Source organism: Ictalurus furcatus, chromosome 9, assembly GCF_023375685.1.
Source record: "Ictalurus furcatus strain D&B chromosome 9, Billie_1.0, whole genome shotgun sequence".
NCBI lineage: Eukaryota > Metazoa > Chordata > Actinopteri > Siluriformes > Ictaluridae > Ictalurus > Ictalurus furcatus.
Genome location: NC_071263.1, coordinates 28,749,471 through 28,774,965, shown reverse-complemented (window position 1 = coordinate 28,774,965; position 25,495 = coordinate 28,749,471). Strand labels below are relative to the sequence as shown.

General features: G+C 40.8%; 1 protein-coding gene and 1 long non-coding RNA gene across 3 annotated transcripts in view; one reads left to right on the top strand and one right to left on the bottom strand.

The window, feature by feature from the left end:
- Window positions 1-25,495, bottom strand: part of arhgef10 (Rho guanine nucleotide exchange factor (GEF) 10) — a 77,628-nt gene that overhangs the window by 17,806 nt on the left and 34,327 nt on the right. For both annotated transcript variants that reach the window (XM_053633704.1, XM_053633705.1), the window contains 12 exons: window positions 25,223-25,393; window positions 24,519-24,664; window positions 22,576-22,754; window positions 15,875-15,990; window positions 15,510-15,637; window positions 14,627-14,727; window positions 13,130-13,251; window positions 12,333-12,419; window positions 11,129-11,337; window positions 10,622-10,779; window positions 4,188-4,330; window positions 2,116-2,290 (listed from right to left, as the gene is read on the bottom strand). In XM_053633704.1, the coding sequence (XP_053489679.1) occupies window positions 2,116-2,290; window positions 4,188-4,330; window positions 10,622-10,779; window positions 11,129-11,337; window positions 12,333-12,419; window positions 13,130-13,251; window positions 14,627-14,727; window positions 15,510-15,637; window positions 15,875-15,990; window positions 22,576-22,754; window positions 24,519-24,664; window positions 25,223-25,393 (1,735 nt within the window). The remainder of the gene's footprint in view (window positions 1-2,115; window positions 2,291-4,187; window positions 4,331-10,621; window positions 10,780-11,128; window positions 11,338-12,332; window positions 12,420-13,129; window positions 13,252-14,626; window positions 14,728-15,509; window positions 15,638-15,874; window positions 15,991-22,575; window positions 22,755-24,518; window positions 24,665-25,222; window positions 25,394-25,495) is intronic.
- The window catches only part of LOC128613129 (uncharacterized), a 10,327-nt gene continuing 10,240 nt past the window's right edge, over window positions 25,409-25,495 (top strand). Inside the window, exon 1 of the long non-coding RNA XR_008386831.1 lies at window positions 25,409-25,495. This exon is cut by the window's right edge and continues 1,634 nt beyond it. This is a non-coding gene — a long non-coding RNA (uncharacterized LOC128613129).

The window sequence follows — 25,495 nt, the reverse complement described above, 5'->3', positions numbered from 1 at the left end:
ATTTAATAGGCTCTATTATTATTATTATTATTATTATTATTATTCACGCTTACTGTTCAGTCATTACTCACACACTTAGTGCTGAGTGGATAAGTGTTCTGCTGCTAGTTCAGTCTGACTCACACTGCATGATGGGAAAGAAACCTTACAGCAAAGCTAGGGAGCTTCTTTTCACTTCAATACAAGCCGTTCACCAGCTAGCAATAACTTCCTGTGGTAACTTGCGTCTAACATTCGTACACGAGTGTTCTCCGGTCTCGTATCATTTCCAGTTCATTTACAGCAATAAATAAATAAATAAATAAATAAATAAACAAATCTTTCTAGAAACTCGACCTCGGATACGAGGGTTAGGTTGTGATCCGAACCAAATTTTAAATTTGGTTTCCCGAGTACGAAAAAAACAAAAACAACCCCCCCACTCTCTTTATTTCTCTTATGAATATTCAATATATGATTAACACCAGTATATAATGTTTATTTCTTATTATTACTAGATGGTTGTTTGTTCTGAGATGTATCTGTGTCAGTGTCGCTTAATAACAATAACAACAAACAACAGCATGTTATTTATATTATCTTATTAGTAATAGTGTAGTAGCTGGAATATTGTGTTATTATTGTTATCGGTGTAATTTACGCAAAAAAAAATTTTTTTAAAAAACAACGATTTTCAGGAAATTATTTTCAAACTGGAGAAACGCTTGGGTGGAAACATCTAGAAAGAATAACGTGAGAATTATAGACCAGAACCATTGCTCACTCATCAAACACCACACCCAAACACACTCGCACACACGCACAAGCACACACACAGATTACAATGCAGCTTAACAAAAACGAGGCCAAGCCTACGATGTGATCGAAAACCCACTTCCTCAAAACACACACACACACACACACACACACACACACACAGTAATGAACAGACACACACGACTCTGTCATAACTATTAAACTGTTCCGCAGAAATGTACAGCAGAAATGTTCAATAAAAATGAAACTGGAAAAAAACTGTTCCAACGTAGTCGTACTGATCAATACGAGTTTGATCCAAAACGTTGTTTTACAGTTATAATGGTGATGTCCATACAACCGATATATTTAACTCGTTGTGAACCTCGAATCAAATCTAAATCTGAACATTTCTGAAAAACAAAAGCATTGCGTCACCTTAAAGCCAGGTAGTGACTCGGGAGCAAATGAGAGGCTTCAGCAGGGTGAACAGCTTAAAAAGACAACATCTGTATCACAAATAACACAGCGATGAAGTGCATGTCAGGATAAAACCCTGTAGGATAAATTATACAGTGTGTGTGTGCGTGTGTTGTGTGTTCTTACATGAGTGCAATGTGTAATTTGTGTAGTTTGGATTAAAGTGTGGACTGATTTGGTGGCGTTTAGCTGAGCGTGTGTTACCTGGTTTAAAAGGTGGGCAGGTTTGGGGAGGGGTGTGTTTACAAAAGAGGAAGCTCTTTACAGGTCTTCAGCGAGGGTAACGCTGTTGTTAATGCAGAGCTATTACATTGCCTCTGCAGCTAAAATGTAAACGGATCCGATCGTATGCTATAACCTTTGATGTTATTGTCGAAGATATTCACTTTATTTATGGACTGTTATTATTATTATAATTTTTTTTAAGTGTCAAACAGCCACAAAAATACACGTTATTTAAGTTTATGCTACAGCGCTGTTTAATTCTCGATTCTGATTGGTCAGAAGGTGTTGATTAAATCGCAGGTTTATATTAACGCGCTCTTTGTAATACATAATCGTTTCTATAGTAACAGCTCATTCACTGGTACTTGTACGGCGGACATTCTGCATAAACGGACTAAAAACCGTGTGTAATCGTTGCTATGGTGAGGTTTTCTGTGGAAAAAAATATATTGAACATTTATGGAAGAAGTCTCCAGTGTCAGCGCCTGGTGAGGGAAGTACTGTTTATAGCTGCTATAATGAAAGCGAGAACAGGAACTTGTTTTATGGATGTTCCATGGCATTAAATGTAACTATGAAAGAATAAAAAGTAAGATATAAGAGGAATAAAACACTTTGGAACGTGCGGTTACAGGAAAATAATCAACGTGTGTGTGTGTGTGTGTGTGTGTTTACCCGAGAGGATGTTGTGGACAGGTGTAGAGATGTTGATGTCCTGCAGGTGCTCCAGTGTCTCAGTGTGGAACAGGCGGAGTGTGGAACCTGAGCTGAAGGCGATCCAGATTCCCACTCCTGCTACCACCATTTGGGACACGACCATCCCCTCCTCCTGATGCGCCTCCAACTGGTGCTGTACAACAAACCGGACAAACACGGGTTAAATTACATAGCAATACAATTTTTAAGACTTACAGACTGATAGAGGCCATGCATCCTTCACGAGGACTGACAGGCACAGAGGCCACACCTCCTTGATTAGCACTAACAAGCACAGAGGTCATGCCTACTTCACTGTGACTGGCAGAGGCGACGCCTCCTTCATTAAGACTGACAGATATATAGGCCATGCCTCCTTCATTAGGACTGACAGGCACATAAGTAATACCTCCTTCATTAGGACTGACAGGCACATAGGCCACATACCCTTCATTAGGACTGACAGGCACATAGGCCACACCGCATTCATTATGACTGACAGGCACATAGGCCACACCCCATTCATTAGGACTGACAGGCACATAGGCCAGACCGCCTTCATTTGGCCTTACCAGTACAGAGGCCACGCCTCCTTCGTTATGACTAACAGGCACAGAGGCCACACCTCCTTAATTAGGACTGACTGATACAGAGGCCACGCCTCCTTCACTATGACTCACAATGTTATGCTGTCAATTGTGCTGATTTGACTGACAATAAGACAGGGGCTCCTCATAATCGGTTTACCTGAAATTGACACTTTTATACCACTAGGGGTTCCTGCATACGCATGGTCAGGAGTGTGCACCGATTTTACGCACATTCTCACGCACAAGAAATACTTGATAAATCACATTCTATGCTCAGAAACCTGTACACCAACCTATGTGCACGCACGGTTAATAAAAGAGAACCTGAGTCTGATTCATCATCGGGTCTAATTCATCACCGGGTCTGATTCATCACTCCAGCTGTGATTAGTGCAGCTTCAGCGTTTGGTCAGTCTGTAAGTCTTAGGGAGGACAGCAAGTTTGAGAAATACTTAAGGGAAATCAGAGCCTTTCTCTGGTTTAAAAAAAAAATTAAATCTGATCTCATCAGCAGCTGAATGCGGTCTCTCTCTCTCTCTCACACACACACACACAGAGATCTGGATCAGAGAATGCTTTCAGTAAACCAAACACTCAGCAGTCACACAGGAGAAGACTGCACGACATTCACTCTGTTTTTCACACCAGTACAGGGGAACGAGGGGTTAAGCGACGCCGCATTAACGTCCAAAACGTTCTCCGATTGAGCTGTCTGATGATCAGACTGATGGAATTTTAGCTTGCAAACGTGAGCAGTCTCTCACGAATCGATTTCTCACAGTCACACAAACTGATTATCCGTTAAAAATAAATAAATAAATAAACAAAAGTGTGTAGCGACAACAATGGCATAATGAGCAAAAAAAAAACCACGGCACAAAAAGAGAACATTTTATTAACAAAACCAAGGTTGGCCATGCTGTGTGAAATTTCCACACTGTCCTACCGTGACCGAGGGGAAGAAGAAAAATGTTGGAAAGAGATCACCACACTGCTTATATAACCCGAGCTTAAACAGTATTTCACTGATCCACCAGTGCTGACAGAAAAAAAAATGTGACAGACTTTCCAATGCGAGTTGTCTCCAGAGGAAAATATTTCTAAAAGCAGACACTGGGTACAGTACGTATGGCTGTAAAAAAACAAAAAAAAAACAAAAACTTTTGCATTCATAAATGTGACTCTTAGAATTCGACAATACAAACAGCATGACACATCTTCAGAAAACTGATTCAGTCCTAAGTTAAACGTTCCTCCTGGCATTGTACAAAGCTACTACTCTTCATCCAGCTGATCTTCTAACACGTAAAGCGATTCTTCTCGTGTTCCTCGGTACCGTCAGAGTCACCGCCTTGTGACTGTGGTTTCTATCCCTATGTCAGTTGTCGTTGCTTCAAATCCCTAATAACGCAAGTGCAACATCCTAACCCGGCCGCGGAGAAGAATATGATGGTCGTTTACCTCCATAGTGTGCGTGCGAGCATCGATGACGAAGACGTGTCCGCCAGATGAGGCCCACACACACTCTCCGACGGCCAGCAGGGCCTTCACCGGCAGCACGCCGAGCTTCAGTAACCGCACGCTGGAGAAATCCCATGAACCGTCTGCAGGAAGGGGGGGGGGGGGGACAAAAGTGTCCAAATTACACAGTAACATAAAACACGGAAAAACTGCATGCAAAGTATTTTAAAAAATAATAATAAAAAGTGCAGATTTGTGTGCAAGAACATTCATAAAACGATCTGTCATTTGAGCACAAATCAGCTTCAGCTGCATGAACACAAGTCCCCGCCCACTCATCTTTAATTTGCAGGTCGTACGCATCCGGCACGCCCCACTTCATTAGGACTCTCCTGTATATCTAATTTACATGAACCACTCCCTAATTTATGCAGGTGTTGCAACCAATACAAGGAAAGATCCCAGGAAAGAAATAAAGACAGAGGTTAAAGAATTAATTTCCTGAAAGCCTGAATAACAAATAAAATTCACTGGAGGAAAAGATGAACCAATATGTTTGTCCTGCACAATAGGTTACTTTTACTGAAATGAAATTTTGCATAGGTGAATTCAGACAGTTTGAGAAGTCAGGCATGAATAAAGCTTCATTTATTATTAAATATATGCAAGCCAAATTTGCATTCTGGACAATTCAACAAATTTCATTTACACAAAACACTGAAAAGAATAATAATAGTAATCGCACGTAATAATTACGGTCCGATTACGTCCGATACCACGTGACGTGAACGTATTCCACAATTAACGGTGCTAATCAAAACACACTGCAAACCGTGCTCTGTGAAAACATCAAGAGGAGCTACAGCATCGTCCTACAATACAACTAACATAACAAAAACACCTATTGACATTTAAACAGCACGGTCGAATTCTCAAATCTGATTGGAGAGAAGGTGTATGTTCTTTCCGGCTGTAACATGAACGATGATTTAATATTAATGCGCTCGTTGTAATACCATATTGTTTCTATAGTAACAGCTCATACTCAGGCGGATGCGCCGCATAACCCAAGACTAATAAATAAACAGATTTATTTATTTATTTATTTTTTTCCTGTGTTGTTGCTTAAGAATAATCGTGGATGTGGTGAAGCGTTTTTTTTTTTTTTGTTAGGAGACGTTTTAACGTTCATGTTAGAACTCTAGGGTGTCAGTGTTTTGTATGAGTGCTGGCGCTTTGTATAGTTTCCCCAACAATGGAAAGTGCTAATGATAATGAGTCTTTATTGATCACGTGTACATTACAGCACAGTGAAATTATTTTCTTTGCATATCCCAGCATGTTAAGAAGTTGGGGTCAGAGTGCAGGGTCAGCCATGATACAGAGCCCCTGGAGCAGAGAGGGTTAAGGGCCTTGCTCAATGGCCCAACAGTGCTGGGGCTTGAACCCCTGACCTTCCGATTTCCTTAACTGTCAAGCCACCGCTGTCCCAAGCCACCGCTGTCCCAAGCCACCGCTGTCCCAAGCCACCGCTGTCCCAAGCCACCGCTGTCCCAAGCCACCGCTGCCCCAAGCCACCACTTCCCCACTGCCCCAAGCCACCATTGTCCCAAGCCACCATTGTCCCAAGCCACCACTGTCCCAAGCCACCACTGCCCCACGCTTCCTGGTTTCTTGGTAAATATCAAGCAATCTCAAGTTTTTTTTTTGAGCGAGAGATAAAAGGAGAGGCTGGTGAAGGAAAGTTTGTCGGTCGACTTTCTAACTATAAACCATTCAAATGATTCACGTGCCGTTCGTTAAGAAATGAAACATTGTAAGTGTTGGCGACTCGCTGTGGTATAAGTGGAACAAATCACTCCAAACCGTGCGGTTATATGCATCGCATCGCCCCGGTGTGCATTATTTTCATATAAACGCACGGTCTGTTGTGTGATATTCCTTACATATTACGATTGATTAACTTAATTTAACTGCAAATCAATCAGTTGTGTTGCTCTAATTTACACACATACACACACACACCGGCTGTGAGTTTGAGCATATACAGCAAAAGATGAAAGCGATGAATAAGGAAACTGATGGAGAAATTTGCATATGCATGTTTTATGATCAGAGACATGATAACCTTGAATAATGAATAAAGACTGTGGGGTTTTTTTCCCCCCTCAACTGCACATCCTGAAGCTACAGCACACTTGCTCCAGTTATGGTTCCATACAGGATCAAAATTTATACTGTGTATTTCAGGGTGAATAAATTGAACTGATGGTTTAAATGACCATCGCGATCATGGACTGAGATATCATGTGGAAGGAGTCTGCGTGTAGAAGCACAGTTCCCCACAAACACATGTCCACACAAGCAATAAATGCAAGATAGATGAGAGTGCGTAGGTGGGATGTGTGTGTGTGTGTGTGTGTGTACATAATAGATGGTTCAGAGAAAGACGTAGGAATGAGCAAAACATTGATGACCAACTTCACTCTATTTAGCAGGTAGAGATTGAGGGTGCTGTGAAGTGTTGTTTAGGTGCGCACACACACACACACACACACACACACACACACACATATATACACACACATACAGACACACACCTATAATAAAACCTGTAGTCAGAACTGTCAGATATTCCTATCCTTGGGGGACATTTGGTAAACACACACACACACACACACACACACACACGCACAGTACTCTTCAATATGGCACTATCCACAATAGTGTGTGTGTGTGTGTGTGTATGTGTGTATATGTGTGTACTTGTTTCTTTTTAGCCTTAGGTTGCTTCTAACTGATCTACATTCAGTTTGTGCAACTCCGGACGTACTGCTTACATAACACGACCACCTACACACAAACACAAACACACACACACCCCTCTCCAAAATGGCACTGTTCTCAATAGTGTGTGTGTGTGTGTGTGTGTGTGTTTATATCTCGGTGAGGACCAAACGTCCCCTGAAGGATAGGAATAGCCGACCGTTTTGACCTCATGGGGATCAAAATAAATTAATCATTTCCCAGGACGTGATGAACTACACAATTAAAACGAGAACATCAAAACTATTTTTTAAATTATTTTTTAAGATATACAATCACATTAGAGTCCATAATAGCCCTGAAACACTGATTTTGATTCTTAGTACAAAAATGGACATCTTTTGGCCCTTTTCGCTTTCCAATCCAAGCTTTAACAGAGACCCAATAAATTTCAGAAATGTCATGTATCTAGTTTTTACAAACATTTTTCATTTATGTCCCGTGCACCCCTTCTTTTCTTTCTTTCTTTCTTTCTTCCTCTCTCTCCTAATCCTGGTTTAGTCAGGCAGAGCGAGTTCTGTCAGGCTTTAAAAAGTGAAGAGTTATGACTCAGAGCAGCCGTTACATCATTTCTCTGCGGGGTTCCCCTCACACTGCTTTACACACTCACACACACACACACACATTTTAATGTCTTATATAATAGATTCCATTCCCTGCATTTTCCAGTAATTTAACATCAGGACACAAGTCTGCTGACTGACACATCACACTCTCATAATCTCCATATTACCCGCCCCCCCCCCCTTTTTTTTTTTAAATACCCAAGTCCATCTGAATGCAACACCAGAGATTAATTATTTTTAAAAAAAATATTTGACTATACAATAACATTTCTGCAAACCTTCACTGTTCAGGATTGCTAATTTGCTGACTAGTTAATACACAGAAAGCTAAACTCAGCTAGTTTTTAAAATTATATACTAAAAATAAATAAATAAAACTGTTTGTGATAGCTAAAAAGTAGAGAAAAATCTTTTTATGTACAGTGCCCTCCACAAATATTTGCACCCTTGGTAAAGGTACCAAAGGTGCCAATATTAGTGGAGCGCACTGTATCTCAAACTGAGGGCACTGTTTCTCAAAAATTTCGTAAGCTAGTTACTGCAGCTATAATGCAAAGAAAGGCAAATCTGATAACATGTTACTGACATTACCCCACATCATTTCACTGCTAGAAAAATCTGCTTAACTATAAACCCTGACTTTAAGTTTTACTAGCATGCTAGCAAATCTGTTTAAGCATGATCTTACATTTTACTATCATGCTAGCAAATCTGTTTAACTAAACCCTGAGTCTGATGTTTACTAGCATGCTAGCAAATATGCTTAACTAAACCCTGAGTTTGATGTTTACTATCATGCTAGCAAATCTGCTTAACTAAACCCTGAGTTTGAGGTTTACTAGCATGCTAGCAAATCTGCTTAACTAAACCCTGAGTTTGAGGTTTACTAACATGCTAGCAAATCTGTTTAACTAAACCATGAGTTTGATGCTTACTAGCATGCTAGCAAATCTGCTGAACTAAACCCTGAGTTTAGGTTTTACTAGCATGCTAGAAAACCCGTTTAACCATGATCTTAAATTTTCCTAGCATGCTAGCAAACCTGTTTGACTTAGCCCCAAGCCTAGGTTTTACTAGCATGCCAACAGGTCTGTTTAATGTAACCATAACCTTACATTTTTACTAGCATGCTAGTGTAGCTGTTTAATGTAACCATGATCCTATGTTTTACTAGCATGCTAGCAAATTTAGTTTACTTAACCCTGAGCTTAAGGTTTACTAACATGCTAGCACATCTGCTTGACATAACCCAAAGTTTACTTTGTGTTTTATTAGCATGCTAGCAAATATGCTTGACTTATCCAAGAGCTAATGTTTTACTAGCATTTTAGCAAGTCTGTTTATTGTAGCTGTGATTTTAAGTTTTGCCATCTTGCTAGAAAATCTTAGTATCTTTAGGTACCTCAGGACTAAAATGCTTCTTAACTGAGCCATCAAGATGCAAAATCCCCCTGTGTCATACAGAGAAATGGAAAGAAAAGAATAATGGAAAGAATGAGATAGTGGGGGAAACGGAAAACATTCCCTCTGTGTCCGTCTTCCACCGAAGCTGCCGGACCTGACAAACTTTCAGAACTAGCAGGTTCATCCAAGATCTTTTTTAAAACACCGTATTTTTAATCCTTCTCTCTCGCTCCGTTTCGTTATTTCCTTCATGGTTTTTTCAGTCAAAAAAACAAGTCACATGGAGTGGATTCCTCTCAGCAAGTCGCAATGACTTCCTCATAGCAATGACAGGGATAGCAGGTAAACAATAACAGTAAACAACAGTTCTCTTCAATTTAAACTGATAGTATTAGCATTATAGATGCTATCCAAGCAACATGTTAAGCCAATTTTGCTATCAAGCTAAGCTACTGAGTCTGTAAAATGATACTGTGATAGCAAACTGTTATTTGTAAGTATAAATTAAAGGATTGGCTATTCTAATTAGCAAAGAAGCCAGTCAAATGAGCAGCTGTACAGGAAATACCATAAGCCAATTTATTCTTAAAATGTAATAAACATTACAGCATTACATCACACAGCATTAGCATGGCTGATGATGACCCAAACGATGCTAAGCTAAGGTAAGCTAAGAAGATGGAGCCTGTAAAAGGGTTGTTGTGACAGCCAGCAGTTTATTAGCCATGGATTAGCTATGCTAGCTAGTAGACTAGCTGTGAAGGATATGAAGCGTAATTCATCCTCAGACTGTCATAAACCTGCAACATTACATCAGACAGCATTAGCATGTTTAATGCTTGCCAAACAACATCAAAATAAATCAACTTTGCTAGCAAGCAAGCTAAATTACAGCGGTTTTGCAGGAAATATATAGGCTAATTTTACCTTAAACTGTAACAAAAGGTTCAACTGTAATTAACCTACGGCATTACACAAGAGAACATTAGCATGATTGACAGCGACCAAACCACACATTAAGCTAATTTTTTCTAACAAGTGAAGAGTTTATAAACTACGGATTAGTTATGCTATTTAGTAAAGAAATCTGTTACAAAAGTAGCTGTATGGGAAATATTTTGGCTAAATTTCCTTTAAATTGCATTACCCAAGTAATAGTTCCTAAGCTGTTAGCGACCTCTAAATCTATGCTAACTCTGCTCATCTCCATCTGCTGCGTTTCATAGGCTAGTTACTGTTAGCTATAAAGCAAAAAAAGGACATTCTTTTTTTTATTTTATTTTACTCAAAATCCTCCGTCGTGATCATCTGTCTCTTTCAAAATGTTTTAATACCTAAACTTACGCCTTTTCAGAATGACCTACAGCACATCCACCTGAATTAACCCTGAGATTAAGTTTTCTTACCAGGCTAGCGGAACTTAGGTTATAGGCTAATCTAAACGTCAGCTAGTTTCTAGCTGAAATGAAGGAACCGGCACGGCAAGTTACTGTTTTAAGACAACCTGTATAGGCATAATTTTTCAAAAACAATTATGGCGAAATCTATATTTTAATTCAAATTCACAGCTTTAGCCGTATGGCCATCGGGTGGAAGGTTGCACCTGCTATAGACCGGATCTGGAATCAGAGCACTTACCTGGTGTTCGTGAATAGACGGTGAGGGAGCCGCTGACCAGGCCGGCATAGAGAAACGGACTCTTGTACGCTAAACACGTCACGGCGGCTTTATCCGGTGTGAAGAAGTGCTGCAGTCGGACCTTCTTGGATCGCTGACTGCTCTTATAGACGGAGATGCTGCAAAAACGGAGACGAGTCTGAGAACTAACCGATTTTATCGCTATTGCAGTTGCAAATGTTATCGCATACAGTGTAACGGTTGTCAGAACCCAACGTCGGATAGCTACTACTAAGCTAACATAGCTAAAGAAGCAGGATATCATACATAAATGTTGCTAGAACAGACGGGTCATACTAACCACTACGCAGTCTATAAGTGAAAAGGTAGGCTAGTGGTGAAATGTTCTGATTGGCTGATCAAGTGCAACTTAAGCCCCACCCCTTATTGACCCAGTGACACCGGTATGTGAAAAATCAGGACATGCTACTCAATCTGGTGTTCCAGGAAGTACAGTAAATGGCGTACCTTCCCTCCTCTGTCCCCACACACACGTTGGGTGTGTTGCAGCACCGAGGCTCAGGGTTTCCTTCTCTGTCCTCCGGGGGCTCATCCACAGGTACATAGGTCATGCAGAGGATCCGCGACTCCACGTTGAAACATTCGGTCACTTTCGGGCTGGAGTTCTGCATGGCCACTACGGCGATCTGAGCCATCTGATTGGTGCAGCTGGCCACCTAATGGGTAACACCGGCAAAAACAAACAATTACACCCTTAAGTATGGTGCTTCGTATTTGCCCGCTGAAAGCCAAACTCACTGTAAAATTAATAAAATGTTTATTATTTAATAAAATCTGGTGCACAGATGAACAAAAGTGTTTAAAATTATCAGTGACGTTGAATTTTTTTTTTTTTTTTTTTTTTTTTTTTTTTTTTTTAAACGTGTATACACACGGGCAATTACTAAATCATTAGTGTGATCGAACAGAGGCGGCCCGCACAAACCCATTGGATGTAAAGTAAAATATTCATCCTCAAATTTCTACTGAATAAATAGAAAATACAACAGTATGTATATAAAGCACAGACAGAGCCAAGGTAAGACAGTGGCTGGACCACATGATTTTTCTGGTCGCACCATATGATATTTTCAATTAATTCAAATGTTACAGGGATGGAATTGACCTCCCGAAGCAGACCAGACAACTAAAGTCCACAGTAAAACTTATAAAGCAAATACAGATTTACTGGTTCATTCACTGTTTTTTTTTTTTTAAGGTCGTACCACATGACAGCCATGAGAAGAGGTAATGTCTGCATATATATAGCGCTTTTTTAACCTTAGTGGTTCTCATTCACACACACACACTCACACACCAATGGTAGCAGAGCTGCCATGCAAGGGTTCAGTGTCATGTGGAGTCAGGAATCGAACCGCCAACCCTATGATTAGTGGACAACCCGCTCTAGGTAAGCGCTGCATGTTTCAGTGAAACTGGAATGAAATCTTTAAAAGTCATTATCTCCCTTCTTCACCTTTTTTTTTTTTGGAGTAACCAAACTTTAAAATGTTCTAACTTAAGAGACAGTTCAGGTAGTTAGCGAAAGAGAAAGTTCAGGTAGTTACCAGAAGCGTATACAGAAGTAAAATGTCAAACTTGGACCACGAGACGGCTCTCCCCATGCCACCACACAGAAAAACCAAGCTTTTTATTTTGAAGCTGCGCTTACCCAAACACAGCCGTGTCCCACTGCCGGTACGTCCGCCGTGCTCTCGCTGTTAACGTGGGGCTCTGGGTTATGGACCGCACACTCCACCTGACACACACACACACACACACACACATTTCACACATGAATGAATCAGCAGCTCAAATTAAATAGAGAAGAACCCCATTTGTTACACTATGTTTCAAAAACTAATACAACTTTTCATCTATTATTCATGTACGGAATAAAACACAATGTTGTGCTGCTGCTGGAAACTAATCAACAACGGGGCGATGCGATAAAGCAGCGTTACTCTTACCACCTCGATGATCATTTTCCACAACAGCACACCCTGAAGTGTTTTATTCCTCTTACCCCACAGCATCCTGCCAACAATGACAATTTTCTATTATTTAAAAAAAATGACGCATCGTACTGTTTATCTGTTTATAGATGCATTCATCTTCACCATCATGTGGTGGAACGCCCGTGAAAAAAAAAAGTTATGTTATAGAAGTATATATAGATATAGATATATAGAAGTATGTATAGATGTTGGAAAACTTTGAGTTACGCCGACTGTTACAAAGCGCCGACACTGAAGACTCCTTCCACAAATGTTAAAAAAAATAAACATCCGCATACTGTGAAGTCCCTGTGAATGAGCTGTTGCTATAGAAACGATAACGTATTAGAACGAGCACGTTAATATAAACCTTCAGTACTGTCCAAACTTAAATGAAGATTAATCAACCAATTAATCTTTCTGTCCAATCAGAATCCAGCAGCACAGTGGTATAAAAATACGGATCGCTCACCTTAAACTCCTGCAGTCTGGACATGACCACAGGCATGTGCTTCAGCAAGAGTGGATGTTTCTGCTTCTTAATCTGATTCCCATCATCATCAGCGATGAACCAGCCCTGTACGTTATGCTCCTCTGTCACACACACAAGCAGTAGTTAAAGACAATCATGGCACTTTGAGCTTTTCAGGCAGGGACGTAGTGATATTTAGTGGTACGAGGTAATATCTAGAGGTCGAACCGATCGACCGGATTTGACGATTAATTCGGCACCGATAACCGATCGCTGGAACTGACGGTTATCCACAAAAATCCCCACAGATAGATTTTCCTGGTCGCATCCGGAGCAGGAGTGGCTGAAAAGGGCCCGCTGACGTTATACAGCACGAGAGCGGCCTCTAGAGGTGAAATAAAAACTATCGCTGACTAATTCTGTCGTGTTATTTGAAGTGTTTTTTAAATTCATTTTGGACGTCTCTATTTTTATTCGTTATTCGGAGCGCTACTTTTTGATTCGGTTTGGATGCATGTCTTTTATTTACTTTAATATTTATTAACCATTAATATATTTGAGTATTTGTGTATTTATTTCATTTAAAAAAAGTACAGTACAGGACATTTTCACGGTACAGTCAGTACTGTTTATTTTTGTAATAACGTTCAGCAATACCACCCGAGTTAGCTATCGGTATCGTTAAATCCACTATCGGGCGACCGCTAGTAATATCTGAAATAGTTATACCATTAATGTTAAGATAATAGGCCATGACAACAAAAAAGCTGTTTCCATATTTCTTCAAGTCCATATTTCTTTCCCAAGCTCCAGTACTTCATTTACTGCATCAGTGGCTTAGCTTGAAAACCAAAAATCCCATATATATTTAGAATTCTGAACCTCGGTAGCATATGGTGATTTCCTGGTTGGAACATGTAACTCAAACAAATATATTTCAAACATAAGTGGTATGTGTCAAACATATAGTGGGCAAAGAAACTGCTACATGCCCCTACGGGGCATGCCCCTAGCTAGCCTACATGCCCCTAGCTAGCCTGCACCTTCACGAGTTGTTAGCTGTTGCATGATAGGAAAGAAATAACTAAATGATTCAGTCAAAATTTATTTGACCGAATCATCTCCAGTGTTTATAGATTTCCTGAAGTCATTTACATAGTGAACAACATGTTATCTAGGCTTAGTTTAGTAGCTAGCTGGTTGAACCTCTGAAGTTTTAGACTTCATGTCTGAAGCAGCTGCAGTTTCTTGTTCTTAATTTATCCCGCCCCCGTCTGGAACAGAAAGCCACCGGTAGCAGGTGGTTTCGTGGTGAAGCAAAAAAAATAAGCTAGCATTACATCACCACTGGACGAGTAAAACACCATCCTATTATCTTTAAACACAGCAGCTTGCACAGGGATCTGAACGCAGCAGCTGTGTGAAATAATCATAATGCTTATGAAGGAAAACAAAGACAGGAAGTCAGGGAGAGAAGCATCAAGGGAAGACTCGTACCGAGAGCCAGCTTGGCCATCTGCAGGTTGCTGATCCAGGCCTGCTTGATAGACGGGCTCAGGGTGTTAAAGACGGCTGTGAAGGACGTGGGTCGGCCCGACCTGCAGCAAGAATGAAGAATGTGACGGACGTGCCCGGGTCAGGAGGTACACCAAAGCTGAGCGACTCAGAGGCTTTACTCAGTTTGAGGGTTTGAAGCACGTTCATTAACATTAACATGGGATTTATTTCATCTGATTTTCGCTTATTATGTGACCTACGACTCGCAGGACGTTTCCTGTTTTTCTGCCATCCAGCAGGACATGATGCAATACCTTAGAGGCAATATATGACACCTGAGCTATGTCCTGTTTAGCCCAACAATAGGAATGAGACTGAGAGAAACAGAGAGAGAGAAAGAGAGAGGGAGAAAGGGAGAAAGAGAGAGAGAGAGAGAGAGAACGACAGAAAGAGAGCGAGAGAGAGAGAGAGAAAGGGAAGGAGAAAGAGAGAGAGAAAGAAAGAAAGAGGGAGAAAGAGAGAGAGAAAAAGAGATAGAGAGAAAGAGAGAGAGAAAGAAAGAAAGAGAGAAAGAGAAAGGAAGAGAGAGTTAATTAATATCTCACTAACTTAACTAACTTAATTAGGGTGCTAAAAAGATTCCTGTGTAATCCCAAAAAACAAATCACTTCCAAAATGATCAGTGTGTGAGATGAGCGAGTGTGTGATGATGTGTATGACAGTGACAGCTACAAACCCTACACACACACACACACACTCTCAGCACTGATACATGTATTAGGTGCACCATACATATACATATGACAGCCCTAGATGAACTACAACGTGTCAGGCCACCACTCCTGTAGCACTTACAGTTGTGCGTGTGTGTGTGTGTGTGTACTTGTCTTGTTTTCCAGGTAACTGCAGTTGTATGCGGCAGCGATCAGCAGCTCTAATCTCCTCCTCTTTCTTAAGGATAAGACGCTGAAGACCAGAGATCCAGTCCTGAGCTACTGTCCCATTTACGTTCTACACACACACACACACAAAGAAAAACAGGAACTTTTCACAACAGTTTTACAAACATTCCTCAACATTTAAAAGTAACTATTAACGGATAAAAAACATGATGTTTCATTGTAATGGTTTGCAAGCTGCAGTGATACAGGAGGAATAAAACACCTCAGGGTGTGCCTACAGGACACACGCTATAACAGGAACTTAAATGAGAAACGATAAACACACACAGTGTGATGGATCTCTGACCTGGTAGTTGCCCTTGAGGCTGCTGATCATGGTGGAGATTTGATTGACGAGGCCGAGGTCGTGGATCAGGTTCTGCAGGTCCTGATAAAGCTGACCCGGACCCACGTACAACTTATCTGTCAATGAGACACACACTCGGTTAAAGGTGCGATCCGTGATTTGAGAAACGGGACAGAAACACTTCTAAAGACACGATCTGTAATAAAGATTCAATCTGTAACTTTAGAATGATCCAGAGTCTGGATTAAAGGCTATATCTTGGATTTTTCAGAGCAAGACTACTACCAAGTTTTTAAAAAACAACAACAACAACAACAATGCACGAGGTATGATGGATTAAAGGCACTATACGTGAACATCAAAGATACACAGTATACATTAACCTGCAATGTGGATTAAAGATTCAGTATGCAACTTATTGAGTGTTCTCTAAAGGCCCAATTTATTATTCTCCTATAAGAATATTTTAATAATGTGAATTAATGTTACAGCATTCAATTTAAATCATAGTAAAGGAGGCGTGGCCCCTGTGTCTACTAGTCACTTTAAAGAGGCGTGGCCTTCTGGTTTTGTCGGCCTCAGTGAAAGAGGTGTGACTTTGCGTGGCCTCCGTGTCTGTCTCACGGAAGGAGGCGTGGTCTCCATGTCGGTCTTGCTGAAGGAGGCGTGGCCTCTGTACCAGTCAGTTGTATAATATATATATCTATATATCGTTAATCCTAGTGCTGTGTAAAGACAGATCTGTTCAGTCACAGGATTTTTGGAAGAAAGCATGATGAGTCAAACCTGTACTAATTTGTTCTGAGATAAAGAACAGCTCTGTGTGATGTGGGCGTGTCTTCAACAGAAGGACAAAAAATATCTTTCGTTTCTGACTGAACGACGGTAAATACTCTCACGCTCGGTTCTCCAGTGTGCACGTGTGTGGCCATATTGGAGACAAATGGTCTAAACACCCACACTGCTTGTCTAAACATCTCACTGCACATTAGTGTAAATCTGACTCAGAGTGTGTGTGTGTGTATGTGTGTGTGTGTGTGTGTGCGTGTGTGCTATTTAAAGGTGTCTACACAGCATTGGTCCTTGCTTTCTAAATCAATAGCTCTCCATTGCACTGGGACAGACACTGATGTGCCGAGTGTAGTGCTAGCTTAAATAAAGTGTGTGTGTGTGTGTGTGTGTGTGTGTGATTTTTATCTCTATAGAATTTAATTTCCTGTAAATTTCCATTGCACCTTATTTTGCAGGGAGAATTTTTGTGCTTTTATTTTCATGTGCTTATTTCAGCCTCATCTTTTTTGTTCTTGTTGTTATTGTTGTTTATACCACAGTGCTGTGGAATTCTCAGATTGTCTCTCACTCCCGTTCCCTGTCTCTCTCTCTCTTTCTCTCACCCTGTCTCTCTCTCGACTTGTCTCTCTCCCTTTCCCTGTCTCTCTCTGTCTTTCTCTCACCCTGTCTCTCTCTCCCTTTCCCTGTCTCTCTCTCTCGCTCCATTTCCCTGTCTCTATCTCTCCCTTTCCCTGTCTCTCTCTCTCTCTCTTTCCCTGTCTCTCTCTCTCTCTCTCTCCCTCCCTCTTAACCCGATCTCTCTCCCTTTCCCTGTCTCTCCATCTCTCTCTCTTTCTCATGCACACAGCTTTATTCTCTGGCTTTAGTAAGGTATAAAGGAAGAAGAGAGAGCTGGAGGAAGACACAGGGACAGCAGGAGGAATTTGGCAGAGGGATGAAGGCCGGATCTCCTTCCAGACCTGCTCCAGTTTTAGACCCGGTTCACAAAGCCTGTGTGTGTTATGAGAAGCGTGGAGACGGCTCAGTGATCCTTTAAAACTCCACATGGAGCTGTGACTTTCAGTGGCGTCTCTGTGCTGGAGGTGAACACAGTGTCAGTGTTAATAATACCGCTGCACTGATTCACTCAGTACGCGGAAACATAGACGAGTCAAAGGCCTAGATTTATCACAACTCAGATCAGACTCTCACAGGTCAGACTCTCGCACTCTACCGACTCCCACTCTCGCACTCCACTGACTCCCACTCTCGCACTCCACCGACTCTCGCACTCCACCGACTCCAACTCTCGCACTCTACCGACTCTCGCACTCCACCGACTCTCGCACTCCACCGACTCCACCGACTCTCGCACTCTACCGACTCCGAATCTCGCACTCTACCGACTTGGACCTGATTCAGGGAACTGGTGATTCTTTAAGAACCGGCACAAGTTTCCATCAAGTGAAGTGAAGACATTTTGCTTCACTCTCACATACATCTCTCTCTCTCTCGCACACTTTCCCTGAATGTCTCCCTCTCCCTGTCTCTCTCTTTCTCCCTTTCCCAGTTTCTCTCTGTCCTTCTCTCTCTCCCTGTCTCTCTCTCTCCCCATCCCTGTCTCTCTCTCCCCCTATCCCCGTCTCGCTCTCCTTGTCTCGCTCTCTCTCCTTGTCCCTCACTCCATATGACTCTCTTACCATCTCTCTTCCTCTCCCCAGTCTCTCTCTCTTTAATCTCTGTCTCTGACTCTTTCTCCCCGTCTCCTCCTCTCGCTCTTCCCATCTGTCTCTCTTCTTCCGCCTATCTCTCTCTCCCCATCTCTCTATATCCCTCTCTCTTTTCACATCCTTCTCCCAGTCTCTTTTTCGTTCCTAGTCTCCATCGCTCTCCCTGGCTGTCTCCCCATATTGCTCTCTCACTCGCTCTCTCCCTCCCTACTACCCTCTCCCCCCTCCTGATGTCATTACCCTCTTTCAGTCCACGTTTTATTCTGGTGCTTAACACTGTCCCCGTACTAATCCCTAACATTTACAGCCATCACTTAACTCTCTCGTTCTTCTTGGGAGTTCTTGAGTTTGGGGTTTTGGCGAGTTACATACTTTATAAATAAAACTTGGCTCTGATACTCGACTAAGAACAAAAGCCTGCAGATGTTAACGGTTAATAGGTCAGTAAGTGACGCTGCCAGTCCCTCATTCCCCATGAACTAGTGTAACATTACACACAGCCTGGGTCACCGTACCTCCTCGATCTGTAAATCCACCTTCACACAGAACAAACAGAGCTGCACTGAGATAGTTACTGATTCTCTACAGCCTGTAAATGACTGATGAAAGCATTTAGCGTGAGTAAAAGCCTTTCCTTTTATTGTGTAGGCAGAATCCGGACAGGGTCACACGTTTAACCTTAAACAACTCGAATCGGATTTCAGGGAGTCGGATGATTAAATCCCTCAGCTGGAGGATAAATGTGAATAGACCTATCTCCAGTCAGCGAGACCAGGCCAGCAGACAGGGGAGGAAATACTTCGAGGAAAGAGGATGACAGACTTTATAGGATGCAGACACCGGGAACAATAATTTTAGTGAAACAAGGCCCTAGAGAAAAGCTGATATAAAGATCAGGACAGATCTGCATGACTCCGACAATCCATTAAACAGCAGAAACGGTTCTTTTCCTGGCTACAATGTAAACGCTGGGAGTGACTTCCCTCAGGAGAAGGGATTAAGGGACTTGCAGCAAACGGACCATATCTGTGGTGCTGGTACTACGAAGCTAAATCAGTGTTGGGATACAAATCCCGACGTTCCGTTCTTGTTATTATTAACGTTCTTCTCTGGCGAATTTCAGAAGGACAATCTGATTCTCATTTCCATCGTGGGCCGAACTTAGTGCTAAATCCTGATTCCAAGGTTCCTGGTCCCTCTCCACAGGTCTGGGTTCAAATTATGTGGTAATTTCCTAATGTGAACATGTTCCCTGTGATCTGGATCTTTTCTGAAAGTTCATGATTTGAGTCTTTTTGGAGGTGTACTGCCAGGGCCCAGGTCTGGCAATACTGTTCCAGCAAGTCGAGGTTCTGCTGAAGGCCCTGTTCAGAGGGAGACAGCAGGAGCAGGTTTTGGACCAGGACCATTTTTATTCCGAATTTACTTTCAGTGTACATTGATTTAATAAGGTCATCCCCAACTCCATAACTACTTCTACTCCTTAACGTGCAGATGTGGTCAGATGTGCGATAATAATTTGGTAAGAATCTGATTTAACTTCTACTCAGGACATTGTGTGCTGTAAGGAATTCCAAAAGTCTGGAATTTATTACACTACAAAGTAACTTTCAGGTCGCTGCTCACACAAATTCCCCCATATTTATTTGGGTCAAATTTGTCCCCATTTTTAAAGATTGGTGTTCTCAGACCTTGGGTTCAGATGTCAGGGACGTGTCCCTCACTCAGAACAATATTGTATACTTTTCGGATGGCCAACTGGAATTTACAACTTGTATGTTTTATCATTTAGCTGAATATTCCATCAGGTCTAGATGCTTGTTTTGGGTTTTACGGTTTTAATTTGGTCTATGAGTTCCTTTTCGGTAATGAGTAATTACGTCTAATGACTTTTGACTGTCTTTGATTATTAATTCTAGTTCTTCCAGTGGTTTATTTATTTGATTTTGTTTACAATTTGCGCCGGTTTCAACTTTTTCAAACAGAGATTGGAAATGGTTTTGGACTGCTAATTCTTCATGATGAGCCCCCCCCCCCCCCAATTGTCCCAGAATTGGTTTGTATCGATTGATTTCTCTATTACTGTCAATTGCTTTTGGGTGTATTGTACTTTTTTGGTTCTAAGTGTGTGCACAGTAATGTGGTTTTGTCTGTTTTTTGTCTTTAGACTTGATAGTTTTGCTGTTTTGTCAAACAGGTAATGTATATCTTTCCCAGCCAGATTGACCCCTTCTTCAGTATGCGCAGAGCTGACATCCAGAAGGTTATCTAGGAGCATTTGTACTGTTTGGCTGCCTATTGCTTTCTGGTACTCCTCTGTGCTGTTTTCAGTCCGTCCGTATGGTTTTCTGATGTGGTACAGATTACTGGGTTGGGTTCTGATGTTAATATTTGTTCTTTTGAGATACACGGTGATGTGGCTGTGATCAGATAGGGGGCTTAGTGCCTTAACACTGAATGCACTGAGAGATGATGGGTCTACGTCAGTTATCATATAATCTACTGTGCTGTATATATATATATATATATATATAAATTTGGAGGGTTTTTGAAGGGTTTTGGAGGGTTTTAGGGATTCGGAAAGTTGTTGGAGGGTTTCAGAGGTTTTAAGGTTTTCGGAGGGTTTTGGAGGGTTTTGAAGGCTTTCGGAGGGTTTCAGATAGTTTTACAGTTTTGAATGATTTCGGAGGGTTTGGGAGTGTATAAAAAGTGTCGCCTCGTGTTCTACCATTGACAATGTACAGTCCCAGACATCGACAGAGTTGCAGGAGACCTTTCCCATTTCTTATTGACAACATGCTCATGGTTATATCTATGAAGATGCGCAGTGTTGTTCAATTTACTATAAACGTACTTAGTGCCTTGTGTGTCAGTGAAACCAGGCTGTAATCAAAACCTCACCGAGGATCAGGGCTAGAGACCCCATCATAAATTATAACAACAGTTTGTTTTCCTCCTACTGATGTAGAGATACAATACATTTAACCTTTGAAACCGTTTAAACTACATAAGACTATCTACCTGTCTGACAATTTGGGATACGCCAGAGAGCAGAATGTAGAGATTATAGAACACAAATTTTAAAACGTCGCTGAAAACTATTAAACATACAAGGACGGAGCAGAGCAGGACAGCATTTAAGGCACGTTCTACCAATCAAGCAGTCTTGCTAATATGTTAATATTGTTGCCATAAAACACCTCTAGGACAGTTCCGGTCAAAAATGTTTAAAATAACATGTTTATAAATCTACTTCATTTTCTCCTCCTGCACCCCTTCGTCACCGTTCACCTCAATATCTCTGGGCTCAGAGTGCAGCCAGCTGGCCAAAGTCTTTTCCTACAGAAACAGTGGGAAAAAACCCAACTATAATCCGGATTGCGTAACCTAGACTGCATGGAATCTGGCAGCCGATAATCATTTCACGTCTGTGGAGGTTAAACACGGAGGACTTCATTAACTTTTTATGAACATCAACATTATAGCGCAATTACCGTGCAAAACAACGTTATTCGACACGTACGTAGTCGGTTGTGCTTTTACGCGTGTTATGTTAACCACCTCTAAGGGCTGTGCGATGAGATATCATGGATATTTATTTATTCAACTATTCATTTTCAAACTGAGCGGAAGTGGCTGATTTGACGTTAGTGTTCATTTCGTCAGTTCAAATGTCTCTCTGACAAAAAACCTCTGATTGGCAGAACGTTAATCGTTAAAGCTAAACGTAGACAAAAGAGCAATAATGACTGGCAGAACACCAAAACTGACTCCTACATCAGCACTGCTTCATACAACATCTGGTATAAGAGACTCGACTGGCAGAGAACACCGATTTGTCCAGCGACGTGGATTTTTAAACTTAGCAAACACTGGTATGAAGAATGAGGCTGAATAATGGGTTAGTGGGTCAGAAGCGGAGAACGCCCGGAGGATAGATCAGAGCTCATTTCCTGTTGGAGGCCCAGCGTGAACTCTTTGAAATATGCACACCAAAATCCATGCAAATGCTGTGAAGCGGGAGCCACGTACATCATAATAAAATGGTGTTCCGGAATGTTCTGCATCTCTCAGAACCTCACCACGCAAGATAAAACCGCTACGCATCAATTAATCAGCGCGTCTCTTATATATAACCTGCCTCCACGATAACGCGAGTGAAAGATCTCCGATACGATCGTGTACGTGTTAACGACGTACTTGGCTTGGCGTTGACGACCACCTTCTCTCCGGAGTGAGGGGCGGGGAAAGGGGCGGAGTCTCCCATCTCCTCCGAGGAGCCGAACTCCACCGGCTCCACCAGGCTGAGAGGGACGCTCCACTTGAGCAGGAAACGCTGGCCTGAAGGAACGACGGCACCTCCACCATCCTGAGGAGAGCTGGAGGTGGAAGCCAGGGACGGAGACGAGGAAAAGAGAGGGAAAGAAAAAGAAACAAACACGGCTTAAATAAAGCCGTGTACAAAGCAGGCCAGTAGATACAGAATCTCAGTAGTGAACGTTTATTACACAGGAATATTTTTACATTATTTTACATTTCCATGTCATGTTGAGATTTTTTTCCCCCTCAGTGTCTGTTTAGATTTAATGATAATGAGTCTTTATTGGTCACGTATACACTACAACACAGAGAAATTATTTTCTTCGCAGAGCCTTAACCACTAAACCACCACTTCAGTCTTCCAGTTCTTCTAGCTAGGAACCGTCACAGAGGGATTCACCTTAATAATAAATAAATAAATCCATTCCAGTTCACCTTGATTAATGAGGCCCAATGTCTGTGCTGAATACTGTGATAAATTACCTACTTAATTATTCCTATTGATGTTAATCCTGAAGTGGAAAATATTAATATTATTATTATTAGTAGTAGTAGTAGTAGAAGTAGTAGAATTAGTAGTAGTAGTAGAAGTAACAGTAGTAGTAGTAGTAGTAGAAGTCTACTACTTCTATTACTACTACTAGAAGAAGAAGTAATAGTAGTAGTAGTAGAATTAGTAGAAGAAGAAGAAGTAGTAGTAGAAGTAGTAGAAGAAGAAGAAGTAGTAGTAGAAGTAGTAGAATTAGTAGAAGAAGAAGTAGTAGTAGTAGAAGTAGTAGAAGAAGAAGAAGTAGTAGTAGTAGAATTAGTATTATTATTATTATTAGTAGTAGTAGTAGTAGTAGTAGAAGAATAAGTAATAGTAGTAGTAGAATTAGTAGTAGTAATAGAAGTAATAGTAGTAGTAGAATTAGTAGAAGAAGAAGTAGTAGCAGTAGTAGAAGAATAAGTAATAGTAGTAGTAGAATTATTATTAGTAGTAGTAGTAGAAGAAGAATAAATAATAGTAGTAGTAGAATTAGTAGTAGTAGTAGAAGTAATAGTAGTAGTAGAAGAAGAAGTAGTAGTAGTAGTAGTAGTAGAAGAAGAAGAAGAAGTAATAGTAGTAGTAGAATTATTATTATTAGTAGTAGTAGTAGAAGAAGAAGAAATAATAGTAGTAGTAGAATTATTATTAGTAGTAGTAGTAGTAGAAGAAGAAGAAGTAATAGTAGTAGTAGAATTAGTAGTAGTAATAGAAGTAATAGTAGTAGCAGAAGTAGTAGAAGAAGAAGAAGAAGTAATAGTAGTAGTAGAATTAGTAGTAGTAATAGAAGTAATAGTAGTAGTAGAATTAGTAGAAGAAGAAGAAGTAGTAGTAGTAGTAGAATTAGTAGTAGTAATAGAAGTAATAGTAGTAGCAGAAGTAATAGTAGTAGTAGAAGTAGTAGTAGAAGAAGAAGAAGTAGTAGTAGTAGTAGAATTAGTAGTAGTAATAGAAGTAATAGTAGTAGTAGAATTAGTAGTAGTAGTAGAAGTAATAGTAGCAGTAGAAGTAGTAGAAGAAGAAGAAGTAGTAGTAGTAGTAGTAGAAGAAGAATAAATAATAGTAGTAGTAGAATTAGTAGTAGTAGTAGAAGTAATAATAGTAGAAGAAGAAGGAGTAGTAGTAGTAGTAGAATTAGTAGTAGTAGTAGAAGTAATAGTAGTAGTAGAATTAATAGTAGTAGTAGTAGTAGAAGTAATAGTAGTAGTAGAAGTAGTAGAAGAAGAAAAAGGAGTAATATTAGTAGTAGAATTAGTAGTAGTAGTAGTAATGTGTGTGTGTGTGTGTGTGTGTATACCGCAGGTTGGGCGTGGCGCACATGAGCACGTCATTAAGCAGGAAAAGTCGTCTCTCTTTGGTCTTGACGATCTCTCCTCGCTCGTTGTACACGGTCTCCACCACGTCGTCCGAGCGGATCAGATACCTGCTACCCACACTCAGGAGCTAGGAAAAAATGATGGGTTATTACGGCCAGGGATACGTCCTTAACTTTAGGAAGAAATAACAGTTTTAAAGATAATATGTATTTCTGTAGAATTTTTTATATAATAGACACGGAGATGGATTTGGGTTACAGTGTACAAATACAGTGAGAAGCAGTGACAGTGATTACATAATCAAAAAAGATTTTTAGAAATGTTTTTATTTAGTTTCTTATCATTGCCTACATGAATTGACTGGCTGAGTAATGAACTAAATCTAGTAATTCATTTGCTTAAAATGCAATAACACAAACTTCGAAACTAAAAGTAATAAATTGGCTAAATACTAAACTAAATAATGTAAAAGTAAACAAAATAACTTAAATGTATCTGCTATGATTTATATTTATATCACTCGGATTTTCACGTATTTAGAGTTTTTAATCAAGTAGAAATACGGAGTTATGAACGAATCTATTTTTAGAATTTTATTTTTATTTCAGGTGATAATATAGTCCTTATTTGAGATTATTTAGTTTATAGTTTACCCACAATGCTGTGCGGTTGTGTGTGTGTGTACCTTGTTGAGGTAGCGCTCGTTCATGGCCTTGGCGATGTGTCGGATCTCACAGCGCTGATCTGCGTCTCTCTTCCTCTCGTTCAGCTTCTCAGACAGAGTCTCCAACTCAGTCAGGGCCATCTGTAGGGGCAAGCGGTCAGCGTGGCCCACCGGTGTGTTCTTCAGCATGTCCTACACACACACACGTGCACGCACACACACACACACACACACACACGCATATTTAGATGAGATCCAAAATGAACATCAAGTCAGTGTCATTGTGTGAGTTAT